Source organism: Synchiropus splendidus, chromosome 1, assembly GCF_027744825.2.
Source record: "Synchiropus splendidus isolate RoL2022-P1 chromosome 1, RoL_Sspl_1.0, whole genome shotgun sequence".
NCBI lineage: Eukaryota > Metazoa > Chordata > Actinopteri > Syngnathiformes > Callionymidae > Synchiropus > Synchiropus splendidus.
In genome coordinates, this window is record NC_071334.1 from 13,550,462 (window position 1) to 13,562,694 (window position 12,233).

Genomic DNA, 12,233 nt, shown 5'->3' on the forward strand with positions numbered 1-12,233 from the left:
CCATCGAAAAACAACAACAACAAAATAAATAAATAAATAAACACAGTGTATTAACACACACACACACACACTAGAAAATGAAGTATGTCAATATGTTTTGAATTTAAAGTTTATACAATGTAAGATTGACATAATATTTGCCACGAACGACACACCTTATTTAAATTCATTTAGATGATGTTTTGTCTCTTGCTTTACGAAAGATTTAAGTTAATCAGATATGCAATTGGAATATTATGATGTTACGTCTGACAAAAGTACAAACGTAGTGTACCATTATGATGGCAATACCTCTGGTAAAACACTGGTGTTGATGCCACTATTTGAAAAATGTTCTAGAAAGGTGATTGTACTTTCAAATTTAACATGCAATTACATCTAAATACGCGGGAAACAGCAGTTGAAATGTGAGAGAAAGTAATCTTTCCGTATTGATGAAAAAAGCTTAGGAATATGTGTCAAGAGTTGAAAAAAGGCAGGTGTCTTTTCATTGGAAAGAAATGATCAGAATTAGTGTAAAAATACAACAGGTATTCAGAAATGTAAAATTCACACAGCCCTTGAATGCCTCATGGCTCGTTGCTCGGCAACGCTGGCTAGCGTCCGCTGCTCTGTGACTGAATGGAGAGGAAGATGGAGGAGAACACTGTTCGGGAAGCTCAAACTGGTGAGTGAACTGGATATATTGTTTTTTTAATTCAATTTCCCTCAGGTGTAACATAACGCAATCCATGTCCATCGGAGACATAATCCCTGCGCATGTTTATATTAGCCTCGCGTGTCTGTATCGACGCGAATGGGTGCTTTGCTAACCAGGGAGCTAGCAGGTGCACGGATGTAAACAAGGGTCACGGTCACGTTTCTGCGAGCCCCGCAGCGGCTTTGCGTCGTCTGTATCAACCAGTTTGCCCACTTATATTTAGTACAACATTTACTACAACAACAATTGGGGTCATAGCATCAGTAGTAGTCGCAGCAGCAGCGTCTGACAGCTATAGCTTAGCTCTATTACTGAAATGGCCAGCTCTCCGTTATTGTGTCTAATTGGAGTTGAAAAAGCCTATTGAATAATAATTTTAAAAGAATGTTGTCTTCAGTGTACTAATCTATTCCAATATTTATATGAATTAATCTATTCCAATTCTTCCATGCATGACACTTGAGATCAATTATTGTGTAAAAAAAAACTGTGACTGTAAATATTTACTTAAAAAATATCTTGCACAATCTAATAATTTATAATGTAAGATCTAAACTAAGCTTGTCTTCAACTAAAATTTTGTCATAAAAATAAAAATTTCCATTGAACAGTGTTAAAATGGATTTGTAAAAGCAACTTTTCCCCCTGTAGTGAGTGAATCGGGTGGAGAAGATGCTCTGGTGGGGAACGTCAACAAACTGATGGTGAGCCCACCTGGGTACTCAGGAGCTCCTCGAAAAGGACATCTAGTGTTTGATGCCTGCTTTGAAAGTGGTGAGTTATAAACCTGAAACAATGTGGTTACATTCAACCTAATGTCGTTCCATTTGAAAAAGTACAGTTCATGGTTAGGGTGAATGATATGGACCAAATTTCATATCTTAATATTGCATGCCTCGATACCTCGATACTGGGCTGCCAATGTTAGTTGTTCGACATGTTGAGATGATGTCGACAAACTAAAAAAAAAAAAAAAAGAAAAAATGAAGTTTAGTTTTACACTTAAAAGTACTGCCACAAAGTTCACTGTGACTCGTCTGCCATTCAGTCCTTGACCCACATGTGCAGTAGCTGTAATTAAGGTCTGTTATGTCTGAACTTGTCCATAAAGTAACCTGCATACGAACAACATCTGCTGCTTCTTTGGGTTTACATTGCGGGGGCCAGAGAAGATTTGCCATTTTTGTTTTTGTGTTAAAATAGTGAATGTTTTTAAATGTTAATAGACATAGATACAATAACAATATATCAGTCAGTGTTAGTTCATGGCAATCTTTAATGTCGCCCCATATTTATGTTCGACTTCATAGTTGACTTAATCCTTCATAAAATACGTATGGAAAAATATACTGTATATACTTGCTTCAAATGAATTAGTCTTCATTTGTTTGACACAATTTGGTATACACGTTTCTTTGCAAATGGTGGCAAAATCATTATACTTACTCTGTAATATAGTTATACCTATCGAGTAAATGTTGGTGCCAATGAGCATTAAACTTGAATTCCAGATTTGCTCGAATATCTATTTGTGTTTTTTGTTTTCAAAGTTTTGCCAGTGAATTTTTGTCATGTGTGGAGAATATTTAAAGTCTTTTGTCAACATTGTCTTAAATATGAAAGGATATCATGGACTGCAGTATTTGCTGCAGTGCTGTTGGTCCATAGGAAGGTGGAGACGGATCTTTAAATGTCAACCTGTTATACGAGTGCAGAGATATCAATGTGATGATTCTCTGTTTTTAAATTAGCATATTCCCCAGATGCTGTGGTCGAATAAGCTCTGACATTGATCATTGGGCATTCATCCTCCTCACTGGGATCAGTTAACATACCAGTTTTTCTGGCTCAGGATGTATCTGCTGAATGATTTATGGGATTGATATAAATATCTTCCCGGCAAATGCGGTTCAAATAGAAAAAAGATGTATCTTAGAAAATACCTGTTACAGCGTTGTAAATAGTATTGCATCATCATTATTGTTGTTTCGAATCTTTATTGTACTTGTCTATATATCTACATATCTATATATCTATATATCTATATATATATATATGGTTACGTTGCTGCTCTAAGCAGAGATGCTCCCTTCTCAGAGTGTTTATAAACTGCTGTGTGATATGAATAACAAGAAGATCACATGATAGTGATTTTCAATAAAATCCTTTCACATGTTGACATCCTGGAATCTGATGGAAAATAGTTTTTTTTTGGGGGGGGGGCGGGCGACTCTCATTCTGATGAAGGCAGCTGCAGCTTGAAGGTGACACTTCGAGTAATTAAATATGCATGAAGTGGATCAGTAATTCGGAATATGCACAGACACCAGTTTTCTTTGTTCCACAACAATTCGCCACCCATGTGAAGCCCACATTTTATTTTGTTGCATTAGAATTAAAGCTAATGCGTTTATTATAGTTCTTGAAATGTAATCTATTTGCCAAAGGTATAAAACCTCATTTACATTTAGATGAGTCTTAATGCACTTTAGCCCCTTTTTCCACCACATGGTACCAGCTTGACTCAACTCCACACGAGTCTAATCGCTCTTGCTACCAGAATGTAGTTATTTCACTGCACTTCTGCCCCCTTGGTGTAGCTGGTTGTCATGGTTACACAGACAGGAGCACTTGAGGTTATCAAAAGGATTAAGATCTGGAAAAATGTCAGTCACCGTTACTATATGCAATGGTCAACCATTTTCCTTTAACAATGCTCATGAATGGATTAATCTATTTTTCCACATCACATTGTGTGTGCTTTCAATGGCATTCTTGTAGTATAGTGTAGTAAGTATCCTCTATGTTTCTGCATTCAAGTAGCTCGACAAACTATTGTACAGGTATCCATCATGTCATGGCTGATGTATATTGACATACGTTATTTAGATTAATTATTTAGTTCTGTGTTCTACCAGTGCTTTCAGAAAAAGGGATCAAGATGGTCTTGTGGCACAGCTTTTAATATACATATTATCATTTTGATCCTATGAATTGTTCTGCATGTTGTGATAAGAACATGCTTGTAATTGCTGTCAGTTTTCTCTGACAATGTAAAGTTACTATTGATACTGATGTAGCTAGTGTGAACATAACATTTACGTTTATTGCTGAGCACTGTGTCAAGATTTCCTCAGAGATATACAGCATTGTTTTTAGTCAGAATCCAAATGACAGTCTTATCTTGTCCTAACACATTTGTAATGTCTCTGACTTCAACTGACTGGCATTTTCAGCTAAATCCAACATCATTCTGTGAATGCTCGAATCTAAAAGGGCGTCAGGCTGCATCATTGTGGACACTGGTTTATTACTGCACCTCTGGACTCCACTAGTGATGTAATTAAGTACATGTACACAAAATAAATATCCCAGGGGTGACACGTGTGAATGGACCTATTTTTGCCTGACTTTGTATGCAGTGTCATTCATTTTCTTACTCTTAAATTTTTCATTTACAGAGACGAGAAGTATAGAGAAGTGTACTACTTACTTTCTTACATCAAGGAAGTGGGAACAGAGCTGACACCTTAGATGGTCGGACATCCCACCAATAACAGTGCTCTTCCATCCTGTGTCGACCAATCAAAATGCGAGTCCTGCAGCTCTCGATATGTGTATTGCTGCGAAATTTTGCAAAGCCCTGGAGCAAAGCATTGGTGTCCATGCTGAAGCATGTGTATCTTTAAGCCTGTTAGATTTGAGAACATCACAGAGGTTAGTGAATACATTTCATTTCATTAACAATGGGAAGAGTTTCTGTTTTAGCCTGAATCTGTTTACTGTAGAAACGTTTATATGTATTTACATTATATCTATGCAACTACGCCGATGAAAATGGGCGGATATTGTCTGTAGTTCCTTGAATTTCTTTTTGATTGTTTCTTTTTCTGCTGTTTTCTGTGCAGCTCACTAAACTTAAATTACCTTCACTTGTCTGAGCTTTCCAAAAGAAGAGCCATTGGTGTGAGTGGGAGGGTGCACTCCCAACATCTGATGTATTGAGAGCCACTCTGAGTCTCTCTGTCTCCCTTACATGTCCTTGGCAGCAGAACAGCTTCACTGCTCAAATCACTAAATGGCCTCTCTAGTCTTCCCTTTTAGCAGTTTTCTCTGCACTCTCTTTCTTCTGAGTCATGAGCGGAATATGGAAATATGTTTGAGTTTTGCGAGAAGTTTTTGGCAAGAGCATGTTGTTCACTTCATGCATTGTTTTGTCTTTTTTATGTTTAAAGGTACCAGTGGTACAAAAAGTGATGGCTTTCTGAATTATAGCTAACCCAAAGCATGGTTGTTGTTTTCACGTCTCTGTATTTTGGGACAGTATATTTCATTCTTCCTAGATGGATAAAGATATGCTTTTAGCTTGTGACATGTTTGATTCAAATAACGTCTGTAGGAAATATGCCTCAAATATATTCATCATTAACAACCTATATTTTTAATTTTTACACCAACGTCCTGAATTCCTTAAGTCACTGTGGAACAATCAGCCCCAGGCGGTGAAGCTCGTAAAGGGAGCAATAATAGTGAATAAACACTACTGCAGGCAGTCTGATAACACGTTACCACAATGATAAGAGCCCTTCTGAACAGGCCTGTTGACCTTCTCCTCGCCTTAGGCTTCCCAAGGACTCTTATGCTCTCAGAGCTTTTATCTCTAAAGTTGCTCACCTTGTGCTTCTTCCGTTTTTCTCAACCTAAAGTTTGATATAATATTTTTTACTTCTACTTCACTTATATATTGCCAAGTAAGTATTAATTGACTGAGCAGAAGCGAAGACAACTGGGACTGTTGCCACTAACTTATGATATTTAGCAGCATTGTGAAAAAAAAAAAGTAAAGGGCAAGTTAAATTATCTTTCTTAAAATCCCTACGAAGGATCTTTTTCCCCGTTTACATTGTGCAGGGAGATGTTTTTGCATTTTACTTGTGAGTTTTCTGCAACAAGTCCTCATCAGCAACTGCAAGTTATCAAATGAGATACTGTGTAAATAAACCAGAGGCACACGGTTTGTCTTGCCTGGATTCTAATGAACCATCGACCAACCATGTCGTAGGCATGAGAAACAGATGAAAGTGACAACTGCGTCTCCTCATAGCCTTTTCCCTTTGCTAATACAGAGTGTCTGCCAGTAGCATGTCCAGAGCTGTGGGGCTAAAGCAGTGTCTGGATGAGATTGATAACACAATTAAGCCTGTCACAGTATGAATGCATCACTATGACCCATTACTACGCTACCCTCTTCAGATGGAGCTCACCAGTCTGGCTGTAGGGCCTTTTGGAATGGAAAAAATACAATTATAAAGGCGAGCTGGGAAATGTGTTCTTTTTAGAATGTAGAGGCAGGCCTGTACATCATCAGATATGAGCAAGCTGCCTGGATATCTCACTGCTGTCCTTAGGCCTGCCTTTTCTCATCTACATTGAAAGAGGAGCTCACTGAAGCGGATATGGACCCATAATATCTTTGTCATCGATAGAGCTTATAGAGTTTTTGCATTTGTTTTTTACCCCCTGGTTTTTTCACAAACACATTCACTTTAGTAAGGTTGTAAATACACTCAAAATGTTGATCCTTTCCCAGTTTACAACAGATTTCATGAGGAATTTTCAAACTTCTCTCCCACTTCCTCTGGCTAGAGGAGATGGGGAAACCCAGAAGAACCCCTCGCAACATTTTAGAACCACCGCAGGTAACTTTTCCATTTTCAGAAAGGAGGTAGCTGTAATGGTGACATGAATTCCCCTTCTTTATGTCATGTCTAGTACGACAGTGTCTCATGTGCTCCTCATTTGTAAACAAGACCATTAGATAGAAAAATGTCTAGACTTGAGGCAAGGGTGACTTTCCCACATGCAGTGAAAAGAGGAAGAGAACCGCACCTCTTCCCCTAGACTGTATGATCGTGTGTATTATTAGGATTGGGTTACTCTCTTGATGTCTCAAAGGTCCACTGTTAATACACCTCATAGGCTGTCATAATTTACTGTGTTTAGTTCATATTTATTTAAGAGCCGTATTGTACTTTTCCAAGTTTTAAGAGATTGCAAGATAAAACATCACTTTAACACATACTCTTATGTTAAACAACTTCATTCATCCATTTCCGAGTAATTTTGCTTTAAAAGTAAGTGCTCCCAATATTCTGTTTTGTGTGAATCGTTCACCTACAGAACTTCATTACATCCACAGGACTGAGAGTCTTCGTGGAACCCGCTGCATTGCACTGTTTAAAGTACCTCCTCTAATGTACCAACGAACCATATGGAGCGACTTCTTTAACGCGGTTATATATTTTCCTGAGGGATTAAAGTAGTGTGTTTTTGGCCTTAGGGGAGATACACATAGTATTTTTGACTTCCCTGAAGACCCACTACAAAGGCTTAGTGAATTAAGGGCACCTGCAGCCTGCTTACAGCAGACAGCAAATTTAACACCTAAGATTCTAGCTAAGCAATTCTCGATTACAGATTTGGTTAGTGAAGGAAAAACACACTAGGGCCCCAAACAACAACAAACATGCATATTTTATGCAGTTTTTATTCATTTTATATTTTGTATTTTTATTTCTGTCAAGTCTGTACAGTATGTATCTTAATAATAAACACAATTAAAAACAATGACTATCACAATAACTATGTCACATTGTACTGTATATAATGCAATTTTCTCAGTAAAAGGTATGCATGCACTCTGTAATATCACACCACGATATTTCAGAACCGACAGTAGTGCGACAGCCATGAAGCTATACTTCGATTACTTTGAACTTTGATTACAAGGGTGTGATGAGTGTTTTTCATTAAGACATATTTTTCCACTTCAGCGTGTTAATTAAGCCTCTAGACCAACCAGGTACTGTAAACCCGGGCGCTTCTGGACAATGGTCAAGCATTTCAGAAGGGGCGGGGGACAGCAGAATACCCAAGCTGCTTACAGTGAGGATGGAACAATGTTGACTTCAACTGAGGATGTAATTGGCCGTTGGAAAAAGCACTGTCAGGAACTCCTTAACACGGACATTCCACCCTCTGTACGGGAGATAGAGTTGGAGGACGATGGGCAGTCAATTTCTTGGGCTGAAGTCTCTGTGGTAGTCAAAAAGCTCCACAGTCGCAAGGCTCTGGGAGTTGATGAGATTCGTGCAGAAGTGCTGAAGACGATGGGTATTGAGGGGCTGTCTTGGTTGACACGCCTCTTCAACATTGCGTGGATGTCTGGGTCAGTACCGGATGAGTTGCAGTCTGGGGTGTTGGTTCCCCCTATTTTTAAAGGGTGACCAGAGGGTGTGTTCCAACTACAGAGGAATCACAGCCTCCCTGGTAAGGTCTACTCTAAGGTGGTGGAGAGGAGGGTCCGATCGATTGTTGAACCTCGGATGCAAGAGAAAAACGCGTGTTCCGTCCTGGCTGTGGAACTACGGACCTACTCTTTACACTCTCAACAGTTCTCGAGAGTGCCTGCCAGTCTACACGTGCTTTGTGGACTTGGAGAAGACGTATGACTGGGTGCCTAGGGAAGTTGTGGTAGGTGATTTGGAAGTATGGGGTATGAGGCTGCCTATTGAGGGCTGTTCAATCTCTGTATTCCAGAAGCGGAAGTTGTGTCCGGATCCTTGAGTGCAAATCCAATGGGTTTCCACTGGGGGTTGGTCTCCGCCAGGGTTGTGCTTTGTTTCCAATCCTGTTTTTGGTTTACATGGACAGGATTTCGATTTTGGGGAGGGTTTGCGGTTTGGTGGCATGAGGATCCAGTCACTGCTCTTTGCAGATGATTTGGTTCTCATGGCTTCATCACGGTGCGACCTTCAACTCTTGCGGGATCGGTTTGCATTTGAGTGTGAAATGGCTGGGATGAGGATCAGCACCTCTAAGTCCGAGGCCATGGTTCTCAAGTGGAAAAGGGTGGATTGCTCTCAACGGGTTAGGAATGAGTTCCTGCCTCAAGTGGAGATGTTTAAGTATCTTGGAGTCTTGTTCTACAGTGGGGGGTAAGGCAGTTGGGGATTTGTCTGTGAATTGGCGCAGCCTGGGCGGCCAGCTGGGAGGAGACCAATGGGTCGACCAAGGACCAGGTGGAGGGATAATATCTCTACACTGGCTTGGGAGCGTCTCAGGATCCCCCAGTTGGAGCAGGTGGATGTTGCCTGGGAGATGGGAGTTTGGCGTGGCCTTCTGAACCCGGCAACGGATAAGTGGATGAGGATGGATGGATGGATGGATGGAAAATGTTAATTTCATTAGAAGATTTCTGAAAGTCACTGCTTCCTTTGTCAAGTGTTTACTGTTCTGTCTTTGTTCTGCTCATTTAGGACATTAGGTAAATGACTCCCTCCGTTCAAACAGGAAACAGGATTGTTTTGTTACTCCTCTTTAATTTTTTTCTTCTGTCCTCATTGTAGCATGTTCTATGTAATGATTTTAGCTGGATGCAATATATATATATATTTTAATATTTCATATATAACTCAAAAGACCTGGCATTTAGCGGCGTTTAATGCAGTTTGGAATACCTTTGATATTTTGTGGAACTTGGAGGTGACCTCTTTAATCTTGCCTGCAGATGAAGTGATAAGGACTCAGGGGAGAAGGCTAGCTTTAGGAAGTCATGAGGCAGGAGATTGATGTTGCCTCAGTGACTTGCCTTAAGACGAGCAAAAGGAGAGAAACAGACGTTTTGCTGCAGGACTCAACAGAGAAGCCTACACTATGGCTGCTGCTGGCAGGAATCAATTCAGTCTTTATCAGTCCCTCTCGTCTGTGTCCAGGAATCCTCCTTACACCCCAGGGAAGAAAAGGATGTGTTTTTCTAATAGTGAAATGAAACACTACAAAGAATATGTTTTAAATGTTTTCCTTTCCTTGAGCTTTTCAGTATTGTTTTAATTTCTCTATGTCTAATCATAGCTTTATTGTTTTGGTGTTAACATGTCTCACCTGTCCATTGATTCACTTAGGGTTATTCTTTATCCCGGTGTTTACTTCGTTGTGTGCTGTTATTCGCTCTCATACGTTGGACCAGCACATATGGGTTTGCAAAAGCTCCCCATGAGTTGAAATATTTCCATGAGAGAATGTGCCCCACCCTTCGAAAACAGTTTGTTTGGCAGTAAACCGTGACGTCCCGGTCCACTGAACTTCCAACCATGATCGAGTGATGAGACCCCCACATTAATGATAGAGTCCAAAATCAATAAAGACCGCTTTTGAGTATAACAGCGGTTAAATGACTGAGACATGGCTTGGTTCTGTCTCTCACTCACTCACTTCCACATCTGACAGTAATGACATCAGTAGGCTTTACTCTCGTAACCTCTCGTTCGCAAAGATTTCACATGGGGGAGCACTTTATAAAGCAATTGAAGTATAAAGAAAAAAAAAAAGAACTTTATTTACTTACTTTAAGAATGTATTTGGCCAAATTGTGGTGTGCACCGAGCGCCGTAAAAACCGTAAAAACTTGGGAACAACTTCCGACTCCTCGGCTGGGGACCGAACAGGAGCAGTTCGACACAAGTCCAAATTATTTGAATTGTTTTTGACCTATGTCTCACACGTCTCCTGTTAATTTGATCATTTCTTTGTTGTCTATGGTGTCAAGTATCAAGCCCAGTTTCGACCATCGCCATAGCAATGGTTCAGCGCAAGTGTGATCCATCCTCAGCAGACAGTGTTGAAGTTTTCGGTTCTTTAAAAGGGTTAGAGAGTGAGAATAGAATTGCAGTTTGCAATGAGTGATATTAGTGTTATTATTACTATTATTATTATTTGAAAAGTAAAGTCTGAAATGTAGAACAAAACATGTCAAAAATATTCAATCATCTATACATTGACTTTCTTTGACAAACATGTATGTATATATGCAGTATTAAAAAAGGAGAAATCTTATTCTTATTCTATTCGGTATTATTCTGTATTCGGCCAAGCATTTAAATTTTATTCGAAAAAAAATTTCAACTCAGTGTATCCCTTGTATAAGCTGTAGAGAACAGATGAATGGATGAGCAAGAGGAAGCATAAAGTATTCTCGACATGACCACTTCCACTGTGGCCTCACACTTGATTTAATTTTGAAAACAACTGGCTATTACCATTGTCACGTCTGCCTGCACCACTTCAGGCCTGAGGCCGGAAGAACTGCTGTAGCTTCACGATGATCCATCTGCATGGCAGGAAACATCCGTCCAGTGGCTCGCTAGAGGCTGTAGGTTGGCCTATTGTGTGGGCTGAGCACTGTGACTGCTCCCTCTTGTACCTCCATAATGGGATTACATTAGTCGGGATCTTCTGCTCCACTCCAGAAAAACACGCACACTTGCATGCGCGCACACACACACACACACACAAATATGGTATGATGTGAGTGGCTGACCCTTGTTTTGGCCCACTCATAGTTTTCTTCCTTTTTTATTTGGGTTTGTCGAACAATGCATGTTTACCTTGTTAAGAAAATGTCGTGCAACACACAGTGACTGAATACTTCAGAGCAGTTGTTCAATTTGTAATCATAACTCAAACTTCTTAATGTATTCATTTACTCTGTACTTGTTTATGTTGCAGTGTGGATATACCGATAGATGCTATACTTTCAAAGTGTCATATTGGATTGTCCTACCAAGTAATTCAGCATCCAATGGTGTCATCATAAGATGCCTCGGTCTGTTAATAGCACTGGCTGAGCCGGCCATTTATGTTAGTTACCGGCTAAATTGTACAGCATTGATTAAAATGTTTCGACCAATATTTCACCAAAGCGGTGAAATGTAGAGTTATCCACCATAAAATTAAAACTGGGATCAATGGCGTGTCATATAGCCACTGCTTTGCAGGCTGAACAAGTAATTTTAACCTTGAAGCTGCAGCTGTCTCTCACCTGGCCTTGCAGCATCAGGTTCAATAACCCAGCAGCCCATAGCTGCTGTCTTTGCTGCCCCTGACACACTATTCACAAGTGCAAGAAGATATCAATTTATTTCCCAGTTTCGTTTTCATTTCACACACCATTCTTTGTGACCAAAGTTCCAACCCAAGTGTGTACTTTAACTCTCTAGAAAACCAAACCAGTGTGCAGACCAATTCCATCAGATATTGCGAGTGTTGTGAGGCTTCCCTCAATGGTCTGTCGTTTCTTACTGCAGGATATTAAACTATACATTTGAAATGTACAATTAAATCCATAGTATCTAAAATAATGCTTTGAAATGATGATGTTATGTGTTAAATATCTTACAAACATTGCAGCACAATGGCAAAGATATATATTTTTTTGGCATCTTCCGATGCGAAATGTTGGAGAATGAAGAATGGTTGTGTGTCCGTGTTTTGCATTCTGAAGAGTGGACTAGCACCGTTCTGTGACAGAAGGGGAGGGATCTGCTTTGACAGTGCGGTCATTTTCCCATCTGTCTGTGTGTCTGTGTGTGTTTATGCTCTAAAATCTGGTCAAAACCTTGGGAGAGTTGTATAGTAAAGTTTGTTAGAACACGTAACGCAACTGGTGTTGTTGAAGGACATAGATGAACGACAG

General features: G+C 39.8%; 1 protein-coding gene across 1 annotated transcript in view; it reads left to right on the forward strand.

Annotated features, from left to right (window-relative positions):
- The first annotated feature begins 604 nt into the window (after positions 1–604).
- The window catches only part of agbl4 (AGBL carboxypeptidase 4), a 238,795-nt gene continuing 227,166 nt past the window's right edge, over positions 605–12,233 (forward strand). Inside the window, exons 1-2 of the mRNA XM_053876093.1 lie at positions 605–667; positions 1,352–1,474. Of these exons, the coding sequence (XP_053732068.1) occupies positions 622–667; positions 1,352–1,474 (169 nt within the window). The 5' untranslated portion in view covers positions 605–621. The remainder of the gene's footprint in view (positions 668–1,351; positions 1,475–12,233) is intronic.